This window comes from Zeus faber (genome assembly GCF_960531495.2).
Source record: "Zeus faber genome assembly, chromosome: 4".
Lineage (NCBI taxonomy): Eukaryota > Metazoa > Chordata > Actinopteri > Zeiformes > Zeidae > Zeus > Zeus faber.
In genome coordinates, this window is record NC_137191.1 from 17,222,913 (window position 1) to 17,249,391 (window position 26,479).

General features: G+C 44.2%; 2 protein-coding genes across 4 annotated transcripts in view; one reads left to right on the plus strand and one right to left on the minus strand.

The window, feature by feature from the left end:
* The window catches only part of arhgap10 (Rho GTPase activating protein 10), a 61,778-nt gene extending 49,757 nt beyond the window's left edge, over nt 1-12,021 (minus strand). For 2 of the 3 annotated variants that reach the window (XM_079998736.1, XM_079998735.1), the window contains exon 1: nt 11,499-12,021. In XM_079998736.1, the coding sequence (XP_079854862.1) occupies nt 11,499-11,652 (154 nt within the window). In that variant the 5' untranslated portion in view covers nt 11,653-12,021. The remainder of the gene's footprint in view (nt 1-11,498) is intronic. The other variant, XM_079998737.1, reaches the window with a different exon arrangement.
* A 3,073-nt stretch (nt 12,022-15,094) lies between these two features.
* prmt9 (protein arginine methyltransferase 9) lies at nt 15,095-26,385 on the plus strand. The gene is made up of 13 exons (XM_079999765.1): nt 15,095-15,253; nt 15,788-15,987; nt 16,092-16,240; nt 17,039-17,275; nt 17,466-17,633; nt 17,724-17,826; nt 18,423-18,535; nt 18,746-18,938; nt 20,456-20,639; nt 22,646-23,354; nt 23,472-23,625; nt 25,202-25,324; nt 25,960-26,385. Exons 2-13 carry the CDS (start codon nt 15,790-15,792, stop codon nt 26,209-26,211), a joined length of 2,583 nt encoding a protein of 860 aa, XP_079855891.1. The 5' UTR covers nt 15,095-15,253; nt 15,788-15,789; the 3' UTR covers nt 26,212-26,385.
* The last annotated feature ends 94 nt before the right edge of the window (nt 26,386-26,479 follow it).

Here is a 26,479-nt window from a genome sequence, read left to right on the forward strand (position 1 = left end):
GAGATTCTCGAAATTCACACCTTTCTACCGATCAGCTTTCGGGATCCTCAATCGCACAAGTTGGTGTGAGTCACAAGCTCGAGGCAGGGTAGTGAGGTAGTGTTGTGCTTTTCGCTATTTTTTTCATTTGGGAACGAATGATCATGGCATCCGGGAAGGTGCACTCACACTGCGGACACCGCAGGGAGAAGGGGGACCACCCCCGCTCCTGCACGACATGCCTGGGAAGGCAGCACAACGGGGCTGGTCTTCTGTAGGACGTTGTCGAGGGCTCAGCCTGCGCCCAGCTTCCCCTGGCCACCGTCATGCTGCACAGAGAGTTCTACTCCGGACCCCGAATCACTTGGTCTATCCTACTGTTCAGCGAGGTGTATGCACCATTAGCCAAAGGCTGGACTAACCCTTTCTCAGTGCGGGGTTTTTGAGGCTTACCGCCATGTCGACAGGCCCGGGAGCTGGGCTATCTGTCCTTCCGTCCGCTGGAGGGGCCCATCGCCGGCTTCGTTGAACCAGGGGAAGGCATCGTCCCGGGAAAGAGGCCCACCTTACCCTCCAAGGCGGCCAAGCAGCATTTATTTTATGTTTTATTTGATAAACGTGGGTGCTGATACGCAAAAATAAACTAAATGGGTTGTATTTTTAAAACTAAAAAAAAATAATAATAATAATAATGACGGTGAGGGCAGTGGGCAAGTAATGTAATGGGTGTATGCCCCAACACCGTGTAACACTGGTAACAGCGGCAACCCTAAACGGTGGCTTACTGGGTACGAGGCCCCCACAGTACCACAGAGCACCGTTTGAATTATTCAACAATAAATCGTGCAAAACTCATAACTCGTATGGCATTGTGTCATGCCATACCAGGGGGTGAATTTCTATCAGAATATATCACATTTGAGGCAACAATTGTCCATGAGTGGGCACGCACCCGTCTGGAGCCTGGCTCGAAGTGTGTACATAGCGTTTCCGCAGGTCCACAGAATGAGCAGCCACTTGCCCAACCTAGTGCGCATCAGGCCGGCACTGCCGCAGTGCGCAACGGCTTAGTGCATAAGCACGATGAACCTGTGGGTCCCCAGGACTGTAACCAAGGGCTACGTCATCCAATTCCCCCGTCCTCCACCCACATTCAGGGGGAAAGCCAAGTCCAAAATCCCGGACAATCAGACGAAGCTGGACTCTGTTTCTATGATGACACATCTCTCTTCAGTGAGAGTTCAGGCCATCAAGTTATCACAGTTCAACTCGGACAGTTAGTGACTTTACTTTTGTGCCATAAACTGCTGGGCACGATGGCGTCAGCAGCCACGGCACTGCATCCCGGCATGTTGTGGGTCAGGGCGTTCCAGATGTGGTACACGCCTTCACCCAGTAAAAGACAGACACCGCAAAATACTGTCACAGTGTTGTTGAGGGTGTCCAATCCCTAGTGGCCCAGCCACCAGTGGTTTACCGATCTGTGCGACGTGTGTGGGTCCCTCGTCTGAGCTTCCCTCCGACTGGACCTACTCACGGAGGCGCAGAGAACGATATGGCACCCACGCCCAGACCTGTGGCACCTCTGGGCCTGGTACCTGAGAGGGAGATGCTCCTAGCATCATCGGGCTCTCCAGTGTTATGCTGACCGCACTAAGGTCTTTAGGCGCGGGAACGAATTGTTTGAACCCTTTGGCACCCGGGCAAAGTGTAGGCCCCTATCCAAGGAGCGATTGGCTCATTGGCTAGTGGAGGCCATAGGCCTGGCTTACAGGAGCCTGTCATTGGAGGACCCACAGGGTGCACAGCGATGGACATATGGAACCAGGTCCTCCGGCGAGGTCATTGAATGCTGCCCACTGCTTCTGGCTGCACCCCCCGGAGAAAGGACAAGCCAGGATGGGTCAAATGCAGAGGCCCCATTTCACCGACCACCATCCAAAAAGCATGTGCATGTGTGTGTGTATGCATGTGTTGTAGCGTGGCGTGTTGTGTGATGAATAAAGATTCTTATTCTTCTCATAAACCCTCTTTAGGGGGGTGTCGTGGAGGATATACAGTATGTCCTATATATGGCAGCTGCTTGGAGTTCCCCACACACATTTGTGCGGTTTTACATGTTGGACGTTATTTGGTCTTTGCTGCCACATGTCGTGTTTGGCGCAGAGATTTGAGTACGCAGATGGTACGGAAAGTAGCAGGCATTTTCCTCACACGTCCGCTGGCATGTCTGGGACAGACACTCCAGTGGGGGGTATGTTATTATGTGGATGTCCCTCGGCTGATCACCATTCTGTCGTGTGATAGTATACAGTCCCATAAGTAACAGATTGCAGTACCTGAGATAGGGTTCCAAAGGGACCAAATCTTTTACTGCGCGGCGGTACGGTGCCCCTCTGAGGCGCTCAGCAGCGAAAAGAGTAAGAGGGGAAGGTGCACTGCGGTTATAAACCCACACGCGAGACAGGAGCGCAGTGTCACCACTTCCTCTGCCATTTGCTGTGAATGTAGAGTCTTCGATTTGATTATATGATCTGTCGATCAGTCCCATGAGTAATAGATCTGGTCCGTTCTCAGGGAACCATGGTGGCCTCCGCAAGCTAGACGTCATCATCTCAGTTTTTTTGATAAATTAGAAATGTGAGGGTGTCCACAGGCCCCAGGGCCACATCCGGCCCACAAGAAAATTTAACGCATAATATATTGTAAAATCTGGCCTATAAATTAATTTTAAAATCCTAATGAGTTAATAATCCATGCAATTTTTCTTTTCAATTCAACCTGGCCAGTGGCCCCCAGGTAGTTTGAGACCCATGGTCTAGGTATAGCTGACTGCTTATATTACATTGTAAATTAACACTGCAATATTGAAAGAAAGATGACACAGAAAGATAAAAAGTCATGATTTGGTATTACCAAGGAATAAATAAAAAGAACATATAAAATGACACCTTAAAATATCACTGTTACTGTAGATGGGCATATGTCAGTTAGTGTTGATAGAGGAAAGACCAGGGTCCAGCTAATCTATCTCCAAGCTCCAAGATGAGATTCCCAGAGGTGAAAATCTCTGCCCCGCGGCTATCCCAGAGGAAAGTGTGCGAGAATGTGGGAGAGTATTTTAAGACGGGAGCTATGAGCGCTATCCTGAGCGTGGAGCGACGTCAGTAGTGCTGGCAGCTGGCTGCAACTCTCTGAAAAAACAAGCCTAAACTAAGTCAATAATTATGCTACTACAGCAGACGTTATAATGTAAATGACAATAACACAATAACTTGTACAGGTTGACAAACACGCTAAGAGGATTAAAATAGGCTACACTAACATGTCAAAAGCTATCACAAGGGCCTAGTGTTGCGCAAATGTCTCCACACCTTTGGTGGAACTGTTTTTTAGTTTTTTTTTACTACTCTGAGCTGTGAGTTTGTGTGTGCGTGTGCAGGGGATTACACCTCCATACACTGGAGCCCAAAGCTCAAACATGTGAGTAGTGTTGGACAATGCCTATCTGCGCCCGGCACAAAGGGCATAGCTTCTGCCTCAATGACTTAGTGTAAAACCCCTCAAAATCCATTGATAGTTGGCTTTTCAATTTGGACAGTGGAAACTGATTTAAAATCTGTCCACAAATCAAGTAAGGCCATACAGGCCCATCAGCAGCCAACACCTGTGGTCAAACCCCCTTTGTCACTTTGTGGTGGTCATACAACTACAGGAAACTAGAGGATTCGCTAAGCACACAAAGACAGCTTTCCCATTATTTACAACTCCTTGAGTTCAAATTTAAATAGCACTGGCAGGAAACGTTCATTTTTGCACGGAGGTGAAGTAATTGTTTAGAAATCATTTTTTTAGAAGGGAGGATAATTTATGATTTATGAAACGACTGACGCAAATAAGCGACTCTTCTGCCTCATACTTACTTGTAAAGGTCAACAATTGTATAATTAATTATTTCAATGATGCACGATAAAAGTATGAATAGCATTAAAGGTATGCTTTATTTTTGGGGGAAATTCTCTTTTCATCTATCATACCTAAATTTAGAGAAGAAAGTCAGGTCCTCATAAACTAATGGGTGTCTTTATCAGATACCAGAAGGGAATGATAAATCGAAAACACAGAGGGCCTATAAGTGTCAAAATTCAGTTCATATGATTTTTAGCTAATATACTTGCACTTTTTGGTCCCCCAAAATACATTCAAACAGGGCCAACATTTCACAGATATAGACACTACGTTACAGTATGTACTGAAATGTTGGAAAAGTAAAGTAGAGTTTAGGGGCAATATTGTGAAAACAAACCGAAAGCAAACAGAAGCCTGCAGGGTCATTATTTTGGTAGCAAACATACATATGATGAACATAGCAATTTACTAGGAAGTGACTGTTATTCCAGAAGGAGTCATAAAACCACACGGCCAGTTAGAATCCCGACCAAAGTATTCAGTCCACAATTGGTCCCACGTCTATTAGATTTTTCTCCATGCAAAGTATGTGTGAAGACTGACAGCAAGTGTCAGTTCAAATAAACCCCAATATTTTGTCATCATATTATATCTATCAAGGAGGAGGACTGATAAGAAACACTGGACGTACAGTATGTGGGAATGGGATTACTAATGTAATCTCATTGAGGCTGGTTAGAAATAGTGACTAGACTAGTCCCGCTAGAGGGCTGCCAAAAAGAGTGCAAAAGTCCATGACGACACTTCCATTTCTAGCTGAATCTTTTCAAATATATTTCACCAATCCAAAACGGTTTTGCTTCTACAATATAAACCTATTTTCCATACAATAGGACAATGCCGAAAGTAAGTCTAAAAATGAGCTTTCTAATTTAAATTGATGCTTAATCTGGAAAAAAACAACATTACAACACAACAACACACTACAATGAGGCAAATCTGGCCACTAATAACATTAATATTAAACCATTGCTCACTTGACAGACTGAACATTGGTTGACTACAGTGTACAACTTTTCGAAAAACATTGACAGAAATAGAGTGGAAACTTTTCCAGCACCAGCAGCAGTAAAAAAAAAAAAACCCAAAAAAAACATGTTTTGACAACATGGTACTGAGCCTTGAGAAAGCCTGGATAACCAGAATACCTGACAGGAGATCAGGGTGTCGGGCAACGTCCTTTTTTAAGGTTCATCACAGGGATGAGGGTCAGAGGTGTTAAGGCCTTAAGATAACGCACGTATATTAAAATCAATGAGATAAGCTCTATCCAAAATGACGTCTGGTAATGTATTCTTCAATAAGTTTCTTAAAATGGACTTCTCTTATGAAATAGTGTAAATCGGCGTGTGTGCATGTGAGGGAGGGGTCAAGCTCATGAGGTATTCCGGTTTCAATGCAGAATACGCTAAATTGGACCTCATGTGTTTATAATTCATTTTTTTCCTGAAATGTAATTAAGTTCAAACATACAACATTATCCTGTTTCAGCTGGAAAGGATTACAATTTCATGGATATCATTCCTGCCAGGGAAGAATGGATCGCTTTCTAGGTTACTGTTTACAATAACAGTGTACACGAGGCGCGGTGATGTCAATGACTAGATCGGCATTCTCCTGATTAGCACCATCTGTGGCTCTAGCAAACCAAACCAAACAACCCAACTTTTCTCCGATTGAGAAATTCGTTACGGTAACACCGGTCAAGATAGTACGCTTCCTCAACTTCGCAGAGAATGATGAGATGTGTAGAAATCCGAGCCATTGCCGCAAGTTCCTTTAAAAGGATCAAAAATGCTTTAAAGCGTGCTGTGGTTTGCATGGCCAGTGGGAGGATTCAGAGAGCAAAGAGAAAGCGATGGCTGTTATGTCACTGCACAACGTCAATAGTATCGCATCTCCAAAATCAATAACATACGATCACTGGAACAATAACACTAACACGGGTGTCAGACGGATGGTCTGCAGTTATAGATTCAAAATGATAGCTGCTAGGCTGCAGCAGCAGCAGAGAGAACATACCACACATGAGGGCACGGGAGTCCAAGGAGAAGGCTTCCCCTGCTTTTTGCCTTTTAAAGCAAGGCATTTCAGTGAAAACCTGGGAGCTGTCAAACATGGATAGTTTCTGTGCAGAAAAGCAGAGGCCCCTGTCTGCGAGCCTCCAGAGTGTGACTCATACAGACCCCACCTTGTATTAATCTCACATTATGGGCCACGTTTCTTAATCCTTTTTTTTTTTTTTTTTCCCCCCCTTCTCTTTTTTTTTGGAACTGACATTAGGCAAGCGTTAAAAACACGATTGTGTGACACAAATACTGGTACCCCTATTTAGCGTACTACCGGTTAGAAAGGAAAATAACGACTATGATTCTGTGGTTCTATGGTTACTGTAGCACACATCAAAAAAAGCAGACTGGGGCAAGACATGTTTATCAAGAGTGGAATGTCTTGGCGCGTTCGTAACAAGACACATGACACCTACTTAAATAATAATTACGTTATATGCACTTTACTACATCGTAAAAAACGTTACGTTGTTACTGTATGTGAGTAATGGATCGATTTTAATATCGCTTATGTCCACAGAGCGTGTTTACTGCATTATGCATGATCAAAAAATAAAATATCATAACGACCATCGCCTTAATAACAAGCAAATTATCCCTGTCATAGAAAGGCTCATGAAAACTCAATACGGCACAAAGTGGAAGTGTTAAAGGCTCACAGCATTATCACAATAAAGTGTTCAGTATAGGACTAGGCTATATTCTCCCCTTTCTCCAAACACAACAACATTCAGTGCAAGCTTTAAATCAGCAGTCAGTGCAGTGGGTGGACTTGCTTGCATTCAGTAAATAAAACCTCATCATCATTGCGGGTGCTGAAAACAACAACAGGACCAGATCCATAGCAGCAGATTTTCAAAACAGCAAAATATTAAAGACATGACTCAATTGCAACTGCACAAATAAATGTTGCCAAACTATTAGAAAAATGCATCGACAGGTCACTTGGGTGTACTTATCAACCACGTCCATGCTGTGGTCATTGGCTTCCATCAGAACGCTGTTTGTTATGATTTCTGCGCTCTTATCTGATGTGCCACTTGGGTCACAGTGTGCTCGGTGCAGGACTTTAAAGAACCGTCCGTGTTTACATGCCATGCCTCTTTCCCAGTCCTTCCTGTTCCACTCGCCCATCTTTTCCAGTCAGAAATCCACGCTCCACTCCGCTTCCACCTTTTTCCTCTCGGGGGGCCTGGGGGCTACAACGCGGTCACTCTCCTCTCTTTACTGGATTCACACGATTATGAATTGTGCCCAATTATTTCCAAAACCAGCCCATCATCCCAGATGCCGTAGTATGTACTGTACATGTACAAGAAAACTATGAATGGGATTATGATCTGGAGGACACACATTGAGCCAGCCAGAATACAGACTAATCTAATACACAAATAAGCTAGTAATGACATTACGACTATGACTATGTCTGAGAGATAGTCATTACATTTTGGTTATGAATCTGTTCCTTCATCTGGTCACAAGCATTCAAATTACCCTCGTAGATTAATGACTATTCTCCATTGCACCAATAACGGAACAACCAAAACATGATCATGTCCATAAGCAATAATGGTTTCCCCCTCTCTACAGCGAGAGATGGAAAAGGGTTCCTCTGACATGACCTCATGTCTCTGCGATGCGGCTTTAATGAAAGACCGTGACGTGGCACATTGGCACAATCTGTAACGTGATAACAGCGAGCAGCAGCGGGAGAAAGTCTTGGCAGCGCTCTCTACGATCTACCTGCCAATAAGTGACCTTCACAAGGTTTGCTCTGCTGCAGAAGTGAGAGAAAAGGAAAAGAAAAAGATAATTTGTGAAGCAAAAAAGGGTCAACTGACCACAGGAAGTCCATCTGTGGAAATTACACACCACTGACCCCCTCGGAACTCTGTCTAACCTCACTCCAAGATCCGTTTAGCAATATGGCCTTCAAAAAAAAACAAAAAAACAAAAAAAAGTCTATAACTACGAATGGGCGTTTTGCTAGTGTTTTGAATTGAACACTCATAAGATCACAGAGATAAAGCCTTGTGTCGTAATAAAGCAAAGGGCTATTACTTCAACCCTGATATATGACAAACAATTCCACAAAATGACTGACAAGCCCTGACCAGAGGGGGTTGAGGGACATCCAAGGGAGGGAGGGGAAGACAGGACAGGGTTCCTTTGAAGGAAACCCAGTGAAACGGGAGCGCATCCTCTGTACGCTGCTCTTCTAGTGGCCACTTCCATGTCACAACTCTGGCTCTGGGCCTTGTTTGCACGTTTCCTCCCAGAACCAAGGACTTTCCGTAATGGGACATCCTCCTCGGCGTAGGGGTGGGAGGATAGAGCCAGGGATGAACTTGGACTTTGGAAAGGACAACCAAGTAAAAGCTAAAACTTCCATAGATTTGACCGAGGGCTGCACCGTTCCAGGGATTGGAGGGGAAACCAAAGCCTTTTTAAGTGGCAAACTTTTGATGAATTATTTTACTACCGGGTATGAATCAGAATAGATTCTTGGATACATGACTGATACTTGGATGCATGGGATGCATTAGGATGATGCTTAATCAACCACTGTAACACAGCTTAGTGTTGTGCTGACATATAGCTAAAGGCAACATTGTTTTGTCACGAGCATTATATAACACAAGTATTCTGGCAAAAATCAATTTTACTCATCAAAGGCCCTCCCTCCCCGCCCCTCTCAAACTTCAGAGCCATTTTCCATGAGACCACTTCGAACAGAACTACAGGGCTGCTGACTTTAATCCTGCGAGACGAGGCTGTAATAGCGGTCTTCAAGTAATGAGCGTTTGGCCGTGACTGAGCTCCACCCCAGGTGTGTGAGGGAACAAGGCTGTTGCTTTATAACATAGTCTATTATGTCGAGTTCACCTACTGTAGAGGCTACTGTCAGCACTGCAGCCACCCACTGCTGCAGATGCTGGATAATAAGGTTGACTTGAGAATAACAAACCCTCTACCTTCTTCCTGGTTGCTGATGGAGCAACATTTCGGAGCAAGAGCGAAGAGGCGCGTGTGAATTTGTCATTAGCGCTCAGACTTGGCATGGCCTTCGGTTGTAACACAGTGTGATACTCCCTGCATCACTTTCAACTGAAGTCACCAATGTGAGTTCTACATGTGAACGTCAGAGGTCACAATTGTCGGCCGATTTGAATGGGTCGATCATCTCTGAAAGATTTAGGAAGAAATGTGCATTTTATTTGGACAACTGAAAGCATGTTCCCATTTTTATCCTGTGGCAGGACTGCAGCCACTATTTACTTATGCTGAGTCAAAGGTGTTAGTGTAAATATATTTTTTCCCTGTGGACAGGAGTATTCAATTCAATTGTCAGCGACACAATGTGCAGGCACATAGGTAAATGAAAAGAGTGTTGCGCTTCACCAAACGGGGGAGGGGACACATAGGGTCATACATAGCATAAAAAATAAGAGCAGATAGAACCAAAAATTGTATCAACATATTCTCAAACTTGCTTTGAATTTGGTAATATCTGATGGTAATAAATAAATACCCTAATTAATCTGAGGTAATTGTAATACCAGTATTTAAATCTAGATTACAATTCTAAATGGATTCATAAACCATCTACAGCTCAGCATGATCTGGAAAATGCACTGCCCTTTTTGCTATAAAGCAATGGCCTCGTGGTGGTAGAACAACACGATACTATAGAAGCTCACCACTCAGTTTAGCGAGCTTATCTGATTCCTTACACCACTCCTAAACTGAAACTGACACGGTGCAAAGTGCTGATATTTTACTACATGGGCTACTTCAGACCAAATAGTTCCCACCCACGTCGTCCAGGATCGTAAATACATTGAGAACCTATCGCAAAGACTAGGATACCTGACTTCACAATGCACCTGACTGATAGACCCAACCCACTGAGGGTGTAGAGATAACTCCCAATTATTTTAAGCCCAGGGCGTGTGAGCAAATAGCCCGGTGACCAAGTGAATATAACAGCTCAGGTTTGGACGAATACTTCGATCAACTTCAAGAGACTAGCACTTCAATAAATAAAAGAAATGTGAGCAATGCCGCTCAAAAAATACATCTATTGTAAATACAATAAACAGGAAACATTTCACAAGACTTACATTATAAACTCTATATTTTAACAGTGATCCACCAACAAGCTGAATTTGGATTTCTTATTTTTGTCACAGGGTGAAAGGTTCATACAGAGAATTTCATTTAGCAGATTGATTGTATATTTCCAATTTTTTCTTCTTTTTGTATTATATATTGTATATATAGTATGGCGGTGCCAGTATGTGCTTCTTTGTATTGCCAATTTTTTTTTTCTATTTTTTTTGTTAAATTTTTGGCTTATTTAATGCAAATGTTTCTATTTTGTTATTTTGAAGTTAATTTATTTTCTTTATTTTTTTTAGGTTGACAGTTTTTCTATGTTTTATTCTTATGACTGTATTATTATTGTATGTTGATGTGAGCTGCTTAACATCTATCTATCTATCCATCCATCCATCTAACTACCTACCTGTCTGTCTATCTATCTAACTACCTACCTGTCTATCTATCTATCTATCTATCTATCTATCTACATACAGTATCTGTCTATCTACGTATCGATCTGTCTATCTACGTATCTGTCTATTTTGCTACCTATCTGTCTACCCATCTCACTACCTTTGTCTACCCATCTAACTACCTTTGTCTACCCATCTAACTACCTTTGTCTACCCATCTTTCTATCCTACACATCTGTCTATCCTACCCATCTATCTATCCTACCTGTCTGTCTACCTGTCTGTCTACCTGTCTAACAATCTATCTGTATATCTAACTTCCTATCTACCTATCCATCTATCTAACTATCTAACTGTCTATCTATCTGTAGATCTCTCTATCTAACTACCAACCTCTCTACATATCTATCTGTCTATATCTATCTACCTACCAATCTAAATACCTCCCTACCTATCTACCTGTCTGTTTATCTGTCTAGCTACATATCTATCTGTCTAACTACCAACCTGTCTGTCTGTCTAACTACTTACCTGTCTGTCTGACTAACTAACTACCTTTCTGACTAACTAACTACCTGTCTGTCTGACTAACTAACTACCTGTCTGTCTATCTGACATACTACCTGTCTGTCTATCTGACATACTACCTGTCTGTCTATCTGACATACTACCTGTCTGTCTATCTGACATACTACCTGTCTGTCTATCTGACATACTACCTGTCTGTCTATCTGACTTATTACCTGTCTGTCTATCTGACTTACTACCTGTCTATCTATCTTACGACCCATATCTATCGGTCTACTGTTTCTACCTACCAGTCTATCTATCCCACCGTTTAAGAAAAACTTGTGTTTAAGTGTTTTCACTCGTTTTAACAACACGTCATCGAGTAAAGAACTGGATGTGCTAAGCAGTGGTACAGCGTTGACATAATAGAGACATAAAAGCAAAATGATCTTACGTTTGGTTGCATTGATGAGGGCCTTTCCATCCTTGTAGAGCTCTTTAATAAACCTGTTGGTTTTGTCCAGCTCCGCCTCATGAGCCTTGATCTTGTCCCTGAAGCTGGGGCTGTCCAGGTAGCACTCGCTGAACTCCAGAGGGTGTAATCCCATGGCTCCGGCAGACTGCTAGCTGGCCTCAGCTAGCTTAGGACCCCGGCTCGAAGCGATGCAAGTTTGCTAAAAGATCCGCGAAACAAGGTCTGTTCCAGTCGAGATGTCCCTTCCGAGTGTCAGTGTGGTTGGAAGAAGCATAGTTTATGAAGTCAACTGGTGTTGGGCTAGCGAGCTAACTTCGGTTGGACACTTGGGACTCGGATGGGTGGCGCTCCGCTTTCTCACTACGCGGCGGAGGGGGAGTTGGTGAAATTAAACGATATTATATTCGCGTCGGTTACTCAAATACTTTACGGTGAAGCGCAGAGTGTTGCGGTCGGACCTCCAGGGTTGTTCCCGGAGCGCGGAGTGGTCCACTTCCACTACACGGAGCCCGCACGGTCCCTTCCAAGTGACAGATCGAGAAACTCCACTGACACTATAGTGATGCAAGACTTGCGAACGATGCGTTCGTAGCGAACGGATCGTTCAAATGACTCGGGAGGCGGGAGTCACTTCGGCAAAAGAGTGGCTCTGAAAATAATTACTCCGGACTAAATTCATATGGGAAAAAGACCAAGGCATTTGGTAGGGTTCATGTTAAATGTGGCTAATCTACGCGTTGCGTTCCACCAAAACCGATGCTTTCAACAGAGGCAATACATTTTGTGATTCGCTCTTGTTGTATTTCTCCACCAAAATAAACATTTGTATTTGATAAGCATTTCCCGGGATCCGGAGATTGCATTATTCCCCCCGAGTAAACAGTTTTGACGGAATGAAACAAATCGACCAACCGACGCGTCCGACGGGTTCAAACCGAGTCAGAAAATCGACGAACGGCTCTTTTTTTTGTGCGTGTGTCTCCAGTGACTCGTCGAGAATCGAATCTAAAAAACGAGTTGAACCTTTCATCCCCGAGCTGGAGCGCCTCCGCTCCTCGATCGGTGAGAGCTTTGACTCATTTTAGGGAGTCGGCATTTCTGATGAGTCACTCGGTGAAATCACGTGTTCGATTTTCCAATCCTCCGTTCGTTCGATTCGGTCGGTGTCACGCACGGTGAACGAGGGAGGACGAGAGTCGGAAGGGTCGGCTCGGCTCCGAGTTGTGAGCGCAGCTCCCATTGGAATCGTGAAATTCTGTCACAATTGTGGTTTTCTATGTGGAACACGGAGTGTGAGTCAGGCGCGCCCGATATTAATTAGGTCAAATGGCATGGTCTTTTCTTTTACTGTGGACTTTAAGGAGCCACCGCCGGGGAACATTTTCAAACGAATTTACAATCTTGGCCTTATGGGGGAGATGGTTTGGGAAAACATTTGTTTTGATAGAATCATACGAGGAATTGTAAGGTGTGACGCTTGCATGACAACAAAAAAAAGGGCCATTTATCTTCCATCTCGGCCTTGCAGTGGCATCACCAGACCCGCTCACAAATGTTTATTGGGGTGAGTCCACCGCCAAGAGCCAAGAGCCACCGCCGGGGAAAATTTTCAAACGAATTTACAATCTTGGCCTTATGGGGGAGATGGTTTGGAAAACATTTGTTTTGATAGAATCATACGAGGAATTGTAAGGTGTGACGCTTGCATGACAACAAAAAAAAGGGCCATTTATCTTCCATCTCGGCCTTGCAGTGGCATCACCAGACCCGCTCACAAATGTTTATTGGGGTGAGTCCACCGCCAAGAGCCAAGAGCCACCGCCGGGGAAAATTTTCAAACGAATTTACAATCTTGGCCTTATGGGGGAGATGGTTTGGAAAACATTTGTTTTGATAGAATCATACGAGGAATTGTAAGGTGTGACGCTTGCATGACAACAAAAAAAAGGGCCATTTATCTTCCATCTCGGCCTTGCAGTGGCATCACCACCCGCTCACAAATGTTTATTGGGGTGGAGTCCACCGCCAAGAGCCAAGAGCCACCGCCGGGGAACATTTTCAAACGAATTTACAATCTTGGCCTTATGGGGGAGATGGTTTGGGAAAACATTTGTTTTGATAGAATCATACGAGGAATTGTAAGGTGTGACGCTTGCATGACAACAAAAAAAGGGCCATTTATCTTCCATCTCGGCCTTGCAGTGGCATCACCAGACCCGCTCACAAATGTTTATTGGAGTGGAATCCGTCCGTTCATTTTCCATTTCCAAGGGGCGTTACCAACGGGCTCACGCCAGAATGTCTCGGGGACGCAGTTGGATGGAACTACAACCAACCGGGGCAACCCAACGTGTGGACGTAGTGCCGAGCGAGGGGAGCTGGCAAATTCAACTTTTACCAAAATCCCGTCGGAAGAACGGAAAACACATCCTTCTTGTCAGCGAAAGCTTTTTGGAGGAAATACACCGTCCCGGTTCGTTTAATACTGCTGTGACGGCGGATTCACCAGAGCGTTGCGCGTCAGCCGCAGCCATCTTGGCGAGGTGCCTCAACGCCGTAGCGGATTCAACGGACCGCTCCACGTCAGCGGCAGCCGCCTTGGGAAGGTGCCTCGACGGCTCTCCTCTGCACCGTCATCGTCTCAAACCGCCCCACATGAGAACGGACAGACAGATCTCCATCCGACCTTGCCAGGGTCGGATGGAGAGGGTGGCCGGACGTATTCTGCAGAGCAAATGAGTCACGGAAAAATAAATCCAGCTGTCCTTCCAAGTAAAAAATAAAATAAAAGAATTGTAAAATAAAATGGCTACATAAGTTCCCCGCACATTAATGAACTGGGTATGGCAACCTGAAAGTTTCTCCTAAGTTAGTCCTCGGTGATTTATTTATTTTTTTTCGTTTTGGGAGTCGTAGTCACTCGCTCGCCGACTCTTTCGTTCGCTAAGAACGAATCGTTTGCGAGTCTTGCGTCGCCATGCTCCTCCCGCGGGAACCTGATCCCGCACTGGCGCACACGTTCCCTCCCTTGGTCGCGTTTGTAAATGATGTCTTTTATAACTTTTATAAACTGGAGAAAACAGCACGAATTACACGTTCTCCATATTGGGCTACGTTTCAGGTCACGTAACCGTGTGTCAGCAGGTTACGTTTTATTGTATTTTAAACTTGTTTTAAAGATTGTGTAAAGGGCGTTTTTCATCTATCTATCTATCTATCTATCTATCTATCTATCTATCTATCTATCTGTCTATCTGTCTGTCTGTCTGTCTGTCTGTCTGTCTGTCTGTCTGTCTGTCTTTCTTTCTCCACTATGAGAGCCGCGGAACTAAAAGGTCAGGCGGATGTATCTCACCGAGCCACTTAGCGTGTTGCACACGTCTCCTGTCAGTTCAGGTGCAACTGTATTTTTCTTCCTGGTCGCTGTGTACTGACTGGAACCGCTATACGTGTGTTATTGTTCTTACCCCAACGGCGCATGAACGACACTCGCGATGTGTGTAGAAGTTATATTCGGCTGTCGCGGCTAGCGCCTTCGATTTTATTCAACCTTAGGAAACGACCGGCCGGTTAAAGCTAACAGCGATGCGAGCGGATTTAATTGATATTACGTTGCGATTTATAATTATAGGGGTTTACTACACTTCTATACGACTGATCGCCTCATATTCATCACGGCTTGTAGGTATTTAATTCCAGCTCTTCTCGTAATTCACGTTCATCCTCCAACTCAAGTAAGTTAATATAACATGTTCATATGTGTTGGCAAGATAGCAAAATACTTTATGCAATTTGTTTAATAGTGAATAGTTGAATAGTGAATACATGAATGCCAGCTTTTCAAAGGCCACGTCAAAGGGACCCAAAAGTTATTCTTCGTTGTGTTCTTCGCCGTGCTGATAGCATGTTGTAAATCACAACACACCTGAATTTCCCCCCGGGGATTAATAAAGTCTTATATCATCTTAACATGCCAGGGCTGTTCAAATGCATTCTGTTGGGGGCCAGAACCACTTACCGGTTTAGGCGACTGACAACTTCAACAACACTTGTAAAACAAAGAAAAATACCTTCACCTTCTTCATATTGACTTCATATTATAGGCATGTTTTTTTAAATGAACCAATACATTTCAAGACAATATTTTTGAATGCAGACTGTGTCTGCGTAGTCTTTGTTTCATTGAGTCCGACAGGTATTTCTGAAATGAGCATAACTATACTGTATGCTAACCTTCACATTTGTTCACTTCTCAATGCTCGTTTCAGGGATGCCCAATGCCGGCACAAAACCCAAGCGGGGTAGAAGGAACCGACGACAACCAAGGGAGGATCCTGCCAGAAATGAACTGGTTTCCAGGTCCCTGGAAAGTGCCCAGCAGTGCCTATGTAATCAAGACTATGGAACTGCCTTCGTCCACTACCTCCTGGTCCTCAACCTTGCCCCAGTGCTCAAGGACTTTGCAAGGGTATTGACATAGACGCTCCTGCACTCGATTTCGTTCATCTACATCTATTAATGCACTGGTATTTTTCCCAATTGTAATAATGCAGTGTCACCTTGACCCCACAGGAGTCCTTCAGGTTCACCCTCTTCAAATGGGCAGATGAGCTGGACTCCGTGGGACGCATTCAGGATCTCTTTAACTGTTACGGACAAGCTCTGGAACTCTTCCCTGCCGATGAAGTCATCTTGAACAGCATGGGCGAGCACCTGTTCAGGTATGATCCTCGACATTATGGTGTCATCAACTTCTCTCAAGTTTTTTGTCATGAGAGTTTTGTCATTTGAGAAAAATGGCGGCCCTGTATCGAGCTCCTTTTAAGCTTCTGGGCCTCCCTTCTTAATTACTCCAGAGCTTTTCTTAATACCCAAACTTTAATGAAACAGTGATGGAAAATGGGAGAAGAGTGACCTGAAGGTGCTTTGTTTCTGTTTTGCTTTTTTAACATGTTGCATATACTTTATATGCTGTGTGGCAAGACAAAGCTACGTGGAATATACAATTGGTATATACAGTGCATATATTAGGTCCCAGCTTTTAAATCATTTTGGATAACCAAGGCAATCCTCATCAAGTAGAGCTCAAAGTTATTTATTTTATTCCTTCTCTATATAGAAGAAGAACAATCTTTAATCGTCACACAGCACGCCACACTACAACACATGCACGCACACCCACACACACATGCACATGCTTTGGATGGTGGCCGGCGAAATGAGGCCTCTGCGTTTAACCCATCCTGGCTTGTCCTTCCTCCGGGGGCACAGCCAGGAGCAGTGGGCAGCATTCGTGGACGTGCCCGGGGACCTGGTGATGAGTGTCCATCGCTGGTCAGACGGTGATGTGTGCATGTTTTTGGTGGGGGTCCTTACTGACGTTATGTGGAGGAAACGGGGAGAACGGGGAGAACATGCAAACTCCACACAGAAAGGCTCCTATTTGGGAGATAACCCGCCAGGGCACTGTGCCTCTTTTTGAATTCTGTTTGATTGTCATAAAACTCTATTTTGTCTAGAATGGGATTCAGGGATGAAGCAGCGGGTCATTTCCACAAAGCCCTCAAACTAAAACCAGATTATCCAGAAGCCAGAGAGAACTTCTACCGTGTGGCCAATTGGCTGGTGGAGCGCTGGCACTTCCTGATGCTGAACGACCGTGGGAGGAACCAGAAGTATCAGCGGGCCATCGAGAAGGCCGTGGAGAGAGGCTGCAACACTGTACTAGACATAGGTACTGGCACTGGCATCCTGGGGTGAGACATCTTCATAACAACTGTTGATTTCCACTCTGAATTGTATGATTCAGAGTGTATCTAATTGTAAAAAAATTCCAGTTTACTGAGGGCTTTTAAAAAAATTTTTTTTGTATATTTATTTATACCAATTGTTGGTCAAGTTTTTTTGCCGTAGTCTTGGTCTTATTTTCTGGGCGTTTCTATTCAGCATGTGTGCGAAGAAGGCAGGAGCTGCTGAGGTGTACGCCTGCGAACTGTCCAAAACCATGTATGAACTGGCCTGCGAGGTGGTAACAGCCAATGGAATGAAGGGAGCCATCAACATCCTCCACATGAAATCTCTGGAGATGGATATCCCCAAAGACATCCCACACAGGTAAACTCAAAACCTACACCCATAGAAAAGTCGACATCGTTTTATTTGGCCTCTGAATATTATTTTGTATTTTTCTTCCTCTTCTGGCAGAGTGTCCTTAGTGGTGACAGAGACTGTGGATGCTGGATTATTTGGAGAAGGGATTATAGAGAGTCTCATTCACGCGTGGCACCACCTGCTCCTACCTCCCCAGGTGACTTGGAATTCAAAACACTGTCATAATGCAATAAGCACCGGCTAACTAAGATAACTAACGTGCTGCAACCAAAATCCCATATTATTTAGTACGCCATGTTAGTATTTGAGTGTTTCTGGTATGTTTCAAATCCTAGTATGCATCAAATAGTACGTGGGAAGTTCTACTGTTGAAGGCACCAACTACGTCAGGTAAAATATTGTAGTATGCAAACACTGGACACTACGCTGGCAAGCCTATCCCACAACGCAATGTGATAACGCTATTTCACTAAGACAACAGCTAACAATGGCAGAGGGCCGGTTTGTCGAAGAGGCGAATGGTACTTTTTAAGTAAGTGTCATCATCAATCCGTAACTTGCCTGAAGCAAAGTGGTGCAGATTTAGGATGACATAGTATGTTCGAAAAGATATAACAATATGCATCATGGCTGAATGGTAATGTCCACTTAAACCAAGCTGTTCTGTTTGGAAATGCTTTGCGTTCAATCATAGAATAAGATGAAGAAGAGATGTGGGAATTAATATGTCCTGGACATTAGTGAAGTTCTCTCATGTTCTGTCATTTTATATTCCTGCTTCTTCCCGTAAAGAACGCTCAGGACGCCATGACGAAGGGACCGGCTCAGACCGGTCGGGTCATTCCCGCCGGAGCCACCGTGTTCGGCATGGCTGTGGAGTGCCTGGAGATCCGCCGGCATCACAGGTAGGTCAAGGTCTTGTTTTGACTTTGTTTTAACTTCTGGCACTTCACTTCAGAGTTGTGAAAGATTTCGCTTCCCATTCATCTTATTAACCTGCAAGAGGAACTCAAGATTGCCGGTGACTCACAAGTGCACTCAATTTCCGCCTGACTGCCGGATTTTTACATTTCTGTTCCTTCTTCTTGCGGTTTTTTTTTTCCTTTTTTCTCCAGACTTTGTGTTTCCGAGGCGGGAAGTCTTTCCCTGGCAGCAGTCGGGAAGCTCCACAGTCCGGTGAGCTGCACCTCCGAGGCCGACGACTCCATGGAGCCTTATACCACAGAGCGGCTGAGCAGACTTCCTGGAGGATACACGGCGCTCACACAGCCCTTCAGAGCGCTCGACATCGACTTCAACAACGTGAAGGTGGGGGGAAGCGTTTCCTTTAGAGGCGGGGCGTTCTCAAACCTGTTTTTAGCACGGGCAATGTTAACTGATTATGATTTTTTTTTTTGTGAATTTCCACCCGCGGATTAATCAAATTTTATCTAGAGTTGAAGGCCCTCACCTTGTCACCTTTGTCTATTTGTAGCCTTTTGAGCTTGAATTGGGTAAGATTTGTGGATTCAAATGGTATGGAAAGATGTGTGTTATGATTAGGAACTCTATTTTTGTTGTACTCCCTTCTTTTATTTCCAAAACACAAAAATCTGCCCATAATCTGGCATCTCCCTTGGTCTCCATACCTGAATACTCAGATTTATGTTTTCCAAGGAAGGCAGAGCAACAGGGAGAAGCCGCTCCACAGAGAGAGGCAAGCTTTGATTTATTTGAACTTGACGGACATATTTTAATACTGTAATTTCTCCAGATAGAAATCCACAAATGCATCTTAAATTTAACCTGGCAAATAAGCAATCAGTGGCCATGATTTATGAATCCAATCTAACTTGTTTACGGACTTCCGAATTTTTTTTAATTTTCTTTAAATTATTTATTTATTTTTTTGAGGGAAATCAAACTGGGTCCTTGGTGTGTTTTTGTAGGAATTCATTCATTCTCAGATGTCAGTATTCTGGCTCACACTCTACTACATGTTGTTATTAATTAAAAAATCAAAATTTATGAGCCTCGAGGTCAGCGAAATTTGGCCTTCAGTGTGTTTACTTTTTTTTTTTTAAGGTATCCTACTCATTAAAATGTCGATGAGTGTGTATGCCGCCAACTGAATAAATACGAAAGTACTTTTTAAAGTAGTTTTTCAGCTGCTTTTTGCTTATGAAAGGCGGCTGCCTGGAAAGGTTGATACTTGATCAGTGTCTTTCTATCACCCATGTTTGATGTGCAGTTTTGTCACACAGAGAAGATGAGCTGCATGTCAGGTTTTCTGCTTGATTGCTCAGAACTTAAATTAAATTTAATTAGTTAAGTCCCTTAACTGTTTTAAATATGATTCCAAAAACCAAAGAAGTGAGCGGGGGACATTGCAATTCAGATTTGTTAAGTTAATTATGCTACCTGTTTTCATGGATTTGTGAAGTTTAATAATTATTGGATGTGTCTCTAAAAAAGATTAAAAAGCCGACTTTAGGTTGTATTACTATTATTTCTTGTCCCTACTTTATTTAATATACCTCTAATGTTAAATTCTATGGCCAGGCTCTCGTGAGCCCTTGTCAGAAACCATCATGTGAGTTTGGAGGAAATGCTGTATAAATACAATGGATTGGTGTTCCTTAACTAACACAAACTGTCGCATAAAGCCCCCTTCTCTGGCTTTATTTCATATGGCAAATTTGACTTTTTGCTCTTGCAAAAAACAACAAGGGCCCCAGGGAACTGGTTGCTGAGATCAGGGCAAATTAAAAGACATTTAAATGCTTGCATCCAGCATCCAGCACATCTTTGTCATTTACCTCTGACGCCGACGCCGCCTCCCACAGGAGCTGGAGGGACTGAGTTCCAGGCCGGTGCAAAGGATGCGTCTCAGCGTCTCGCAGGACGGTCTCCTAGACGCGCTGGCTGTGTGGTTCCAGCTTCACCTGGACCAGGACGACAGCCTGTCCACTGGACCCCAGGAGGACACGTGCTGGGAACAAGCCATTTACCCCGTCCAGACCCCCAACAGTAAGCAGAACACACTACGTCACTCTGGGATGGGAGATACCACAATGATCAGGGGACTTTGACACTTCTTGATATATATTACAATATCGGATCAAACTGAGGTTTGTCACATTGATGTTTGTGGTCATGTGAATGAGGATATTTAAAAGTAATATTTACTAAAACGAATATCTATGACGTGAGAAATTTCATTTTATTTTGTTGTTGAAGACCACTGACTCTCCTCATTTAAATTTCTCATTCCAATTCTCTTTTGAAATTTCCTTGCTCTGCTTAAAGCAAATTTAGTTTCACACCTTGTATTAAAGGGTAAATGTGATCATTTAAAAATTTCTGAGAGTGCCTTGCATTTCCAAATTCTGTCAGGTGAGGGCAGTGTGTGTTCTGGAACGCTTCACTAACTCCCGCCAGCTCCCCCGATGAGCGAGAAGCGAGGGCCTGCTCATAGCTGCTTGGGTTCAGTGAGGAAACAGGGATAGTTCCATGACCTTTGTTACATCTATACTGTCATCTAATACTAATATTGAGTCTTGGGGGAAAAAAAAAACTTGTGCACGCTTACACTGTTCTCTAGTGTTTTAATAATTTGAGGGAAATTACTTTTATAACTATTCAACTACGTTGATATCTTGAGTATATTTGAAGCTTATTCTATCATTCACAATTTGTACTTTTCATTATTTTTCTTCTTTTGTGGGGATTCTGCTCTTTCAGTTACTCATGATCTTGCCTATTCATCATCATAAAATGTAAAATATGCCAGAATAAAAATGTATAAAATACATTTAAATGTGCTCTTCTTTTGAAGAAACATTGCTTTATTCACTTCTTAAATAGCTTTTTACTGAATTATCTTTGTGTGAAAGGACATTCAGCCTCAGAATAAATGACTAATAAATTAACTATTGGGTATTGACAATAGTTTAATGTTTTCCTTTGTGTTTTGTGGAGGGCACCGTATACGTTTTACTGTTTTGCAATCAGGTCATGCTACTCAGTGCATGAGGCGTGTGTGTGTGTGTGTGTGTGTGTGTGTGTGTGTGTGTGTGTGTGTGTGTGTGTGTGTGTGTGTGTGTGTGTGTGTGTGTGTGTGTGTGTGTGTGTGTGTGTGTGTGTGTGTGTGTGGAGCAGCAGCATCTTTCACTCAGGTTTCCACGACGTGTCACGGAGCCGTTAATTGGCCTGGGCAGCGCCGGGGGAGCTGCCACCGTTCCCGGTGATCACCAACATCCGCTTCCCGGCCGACGCCGCGTGTGCCGCGCGATCGGCTGTGACACTCTTTAGTGTTCATGAAATTCTTATAGGCGATAAATATGCATTTTCCCTCAACGCCCCTGACGAGCCGCACACTGATGCTCAGACAGGAACAGATGTTATTCCTGCAGGACTCCCCCCGCCCGTCCCCCGTCCCCCCCGGACACCCCGCCCGCTCTAATCCTGCTCCCCCCCGAAATCCTGCCTTGCCTCCTCCGCACCTTTCCTTTCCTCCCTTCATCCTTTCCATCACTCTCCCCTTTTCCCCATGATTTTTTATTACGTTTTATTCGTTTTTTTCTGGGTTTTATTGACTCTTTTGCACTTCCGAAATCCGCTCTCTTGGCTACATCAGTGCTAACATGAGAGACTAGAAACAGGAAGTTGCATTGCTTCCTACTGGCAACCTGCTGTAGCCAACGTTACGTAACGCTCTTGATGTACTGCGGCAATTGTAAAAAATTGTGTTTAATAAAATGTGATGCTGTTACCTAAAACATGTTCAAAAATAAAATACACACGACTGTAATGCGAGTTTTGCCGTTATGGGAAAGGAGATTTAATTTAAAAGGCTTGTTAGTGAAGCGTTCAGTGAAGTTGTGCTATGAACAACTATAAATTATGGGTTGAATACTATGTAAAAAAAAACAACAACTGATGAATGTCTATTTGAATGAAAATGTAATTACCTGGACTGGAGCGGTGTAAGTTTGAATGCTAACTTTTGGGTTGTTTTGCTTAATTTCTCTCAGGCGTAGCACTGCGGCGTGGAGACGACCTGGTGGTGGAGGTCTCCTGCCGAGACGCCTACCTCCGGCTCTGCAGCGTCGCCGTGGTGAGAGACTGCTGCGAGTTCCCTCTGGACGAGCGCCTGGAGTCCCGGTTCGCCACGAACCCGAACCCGAACCCGAACCCGAACCCGGAGGCGGAACTCTGCAGCGCCCTAGCCGGTCTTCAAACCGATCAGAGCGAAGACAAACACTCCTGCGTGCTGGAATGCTCGGAAATGGCTCTGCTGAACAATGCGCAGTACCACCAGAGCTTCAGCGCGGCACTAGCCAAACTCATCTCCGGCCTGAAGGTCGGCCGGCAGGACCTGAAGCCCGGTGGCGTCTCCGGTGCTATCCCAGACACACCTGACCCGTCCGACCCCGACCTGTTCTATGTCCTGGACGTGTCGGAAGGTTTCTCCGTGCTCTCTCTCCTCGCCGCCAGCCAGGGCCAGGTGAAGGCCTTCAGCTCGGTGGAGAAGAGCCAGCAGCAGGAGGTGCTGAGGAGGCTGGCCCGCGCCAACGGCGTTCCGGAGCAGATGCTGGAGTTCTGGCTCAACCACGTGGAGGACGACCAGGCCGTGCTGCAGAGGCCCTCCCGGGAGAAGCTGTGGAGCGCCATCATCCTGGACTGCGTGGAGACCTGTGGTCTGATCAGGCAGAGGCTGATGGAGAAGGCTTCACTCGCCAGGTGAGAGGAAATAAGGAACCAGTCGAGATGGTGGACCAAACAACAATGACACAGTGGCTTGGTTCATTGCCATGAGTTGGGCAATATGTGTGAATAAAAACCTCTAATCTCTACCAGCTGTCTGCTGGAGGACGGAGGTCGTGTGTTTCCAGAAAGGATCGCGGTGTATGGAATGCTGGTGGAGTCGGAAACGTTGCTGCTGGAGAGCGCCGTCCAGGGCCGGGAGCCGACGCTGGGCTTCAACATCGCTCCCTTCATCAACCAGTTCACTGTGGGTATTAGTACACCATCTGGAAAAGAAACACACACACACACACACACACACACACACACACACACACACACACACACACACTCACCACAACTATAGTGAAGCTGCTCTCCGGAGCTAATCCATCACCTACCCTGTCACTCGCGCATTATCTGCTCACGAATCTCATGTGTCGGCAATGTCTGCATCTGATGTGAACAAACTTTTCTGAAATCTGCTCTGCCCAGTGTTGCCCAACAACATGAACTTAAAGGATGGGTTTGTCATTTATCATCATTTATAACTGTTCATAACACAAGGCTTTACTGTCGGGAAACTTGGCACTCTGCTGCAGCTTCTCACTGTACTTAGATGCAGTCCAATGGGGCAAGCCTTAAAAAAAAACAACACCCTGTTAAATCTCCCTTTTGGAAAACAGGGAGCTTGCAACATGGCGCAGTGAAAAGCAGTGCGGTGAGTTTCTCAATCATAAAGCGTTAAATGACGGGAACAAACATTTTAATAAGGCCGGGGTTGAATGATAGGTAACCTGTCCTTTGATAAAAGAAAAAAAATGCTTGAAGTATTTCCTGAGACAATTTGTAACGTATTCCTCTTTCACCTCTTAAGCCCCTCTCATCTGACATTCCTTCTCATGGCCCTGATGAAATTGTCAGTTTCCTCAGATGTTGTGTTTGTAAGTTTGCATCACCCACGACCAAAGGACTGCCCCTCAGAGACAACAGAGTTTGTTTAACACTACGGACAAAAAAAAAATTGCAACAACGGCAAATCCGAGCAAATTCCCAACGTTTTTTGATACTTGTATTTTCATGGATAAAGTTAAAATGTCCGACGTGTATCAGAGGAGAGGATGCGTTCAAATATTGCTAAATTAGAATTGAACCAGTGCTTCCAAACTTCCCAGCATGACTTTCTTCCATGTCAAGGTCGGGAAATGTGTTTTCCTGTTTTCTCTGTTTGGTCTTTCATGTGCGCTTGCGAGCTCCATCCTCAGACATAGAGGAGCCCTTTGATGTGTGTGTGTTTCTTCATTGTCATGTTCTACTTTCCTCCTCGCGGCTCACACAAAAATAGTTTTTACTTCTTTCTTGATTTCACCAGATGTTATCTTTGAAGCCCTCGGTGGAGGGCACTTTCTGGCACAACTGTCACGCTGGAGAACACCCAGCTTGGTTGGGAACAGGCCTACCTGGATCTATCAGGGCACATTATATCACGCACATCAAACGGGCGCTTTGAGATCGTCACCGCGGCGACAGGGAGGAGGAAAGGCTCTTTGTTCTCTGCCGCCAGTGACACCGATCGCTCTCTCTGCCGCCGGCAGATTATAGACGCTTCCGTCTGATAGACGCTTTTTTTTTTTCTTTGAGTCGACGGTCCGTTAGTGTGAGCTGCCGCGGACAGTGGCCCAAGTGGAGAGAAGTGACGGTCACATATTCTTAAAAAAAAACCATTATTTCCCATGTCCAAGTGCAGGAAACTCCCCTTTTTCACATACACTTCAGGGACGGACATTTTGTATTTCCCAACTCTGCGGTTGTGTTGTTAATCTTATGACGTCCTTCTTCCTAAGGTCCCGGTCCACGTCTTCCTGGACTTTTCCACTCTGGAGTGCAGGCATCTCAGTGAGTCTGTGGAGCTTTTCATCCTGGACCTGATGAACTCCAACAACAACTACACCAACCGAGAAGTCAAGGTACAGCAGAGCAGACCGTTGCATTACGGGCATGATTATTAAACGGCAAACAAACTGAACTCCCTGAAAAGGCTTTGATAATGGAATGGAATTTATTGAAAATAACCGTAAACAGTGATTTAAATTTTAAATTCATATGTTTCTTTTAAAAATGGGCCTACAGTAGAAAATGTTATGATTGTAGTAGAAAAAAATGTAGTTGAGCAAAGTTGAATACTATAAACAAAACAAGGGTTGCAGTAAACAGCATTTTGTAATTTGTCTGTATAAAATGCATTTTTTTTTTGTTTCATTTTATGTTACAGCAGCTTGTACCTTCCACTTTTCCAGGGAGGGATGTTCTATATATTCAGAATAAACCCACCCTCTTGACTTTCAAGTAATACACTTCCTTTTTAAAACAACTTAAATTTTGATCAAATTCACCTTGACTCGGTGAACAGTCAACACGGCACTGCTCGCTGAATTTATATCAAAGCATCGACTTCTTTCTAGGAACCAACAAAGACTGATTGAAAATGTTGTCTTGGTAGCTGACAAATTTCCAATTTTTTTTATTTCATAGGATTTTGTAATTTTTTTTATATATATTATTTTGATTTTAAACCTTTTTTTATTTTTTATTTTTTTTCCAGGTCCGGGCCACCTCGTCGGGCCGGGTCACAGCTGTCCCGTTCTGGTACCAGATCCACCTGGACCAAGAGATCAGCGTCAGCACCCTGAGCCAGGACTCCCACTGGAAGCAGGCGGCCGTGGTGCTGCAGCGCCCCTTGCAGGTGGAGGCCGGGGACCTGGTGCGGCTGGCGGTGCAGCTGCACAAGAGCAGCATCTCCATGTTGGCTCATATAGAGGAGTCCGGACCCACAGAAGAGTCCTCTGCATTGTGACTGCGTTAGGGTTTGGGGATAACAACAAACTCAGCTCTTTAGTATTTGTCAGCCTTGCTTCCATAGATGTGTACAGTATATATTTCTTTAGAATTTTTTAATTTTTCTTATCGTTCATCTGCCATGTACTTTAGTATTGTTTTGTAAGTAACAATGACATTAAAGTTAGTGTGACAAGTCGCTCATTTCCCTAAAACTGTCAATTTTGAGGCTTTTTATTACTATTTATTATAGTCAATATTGGAAGTTCAGAAATGTAAAGGGCCAT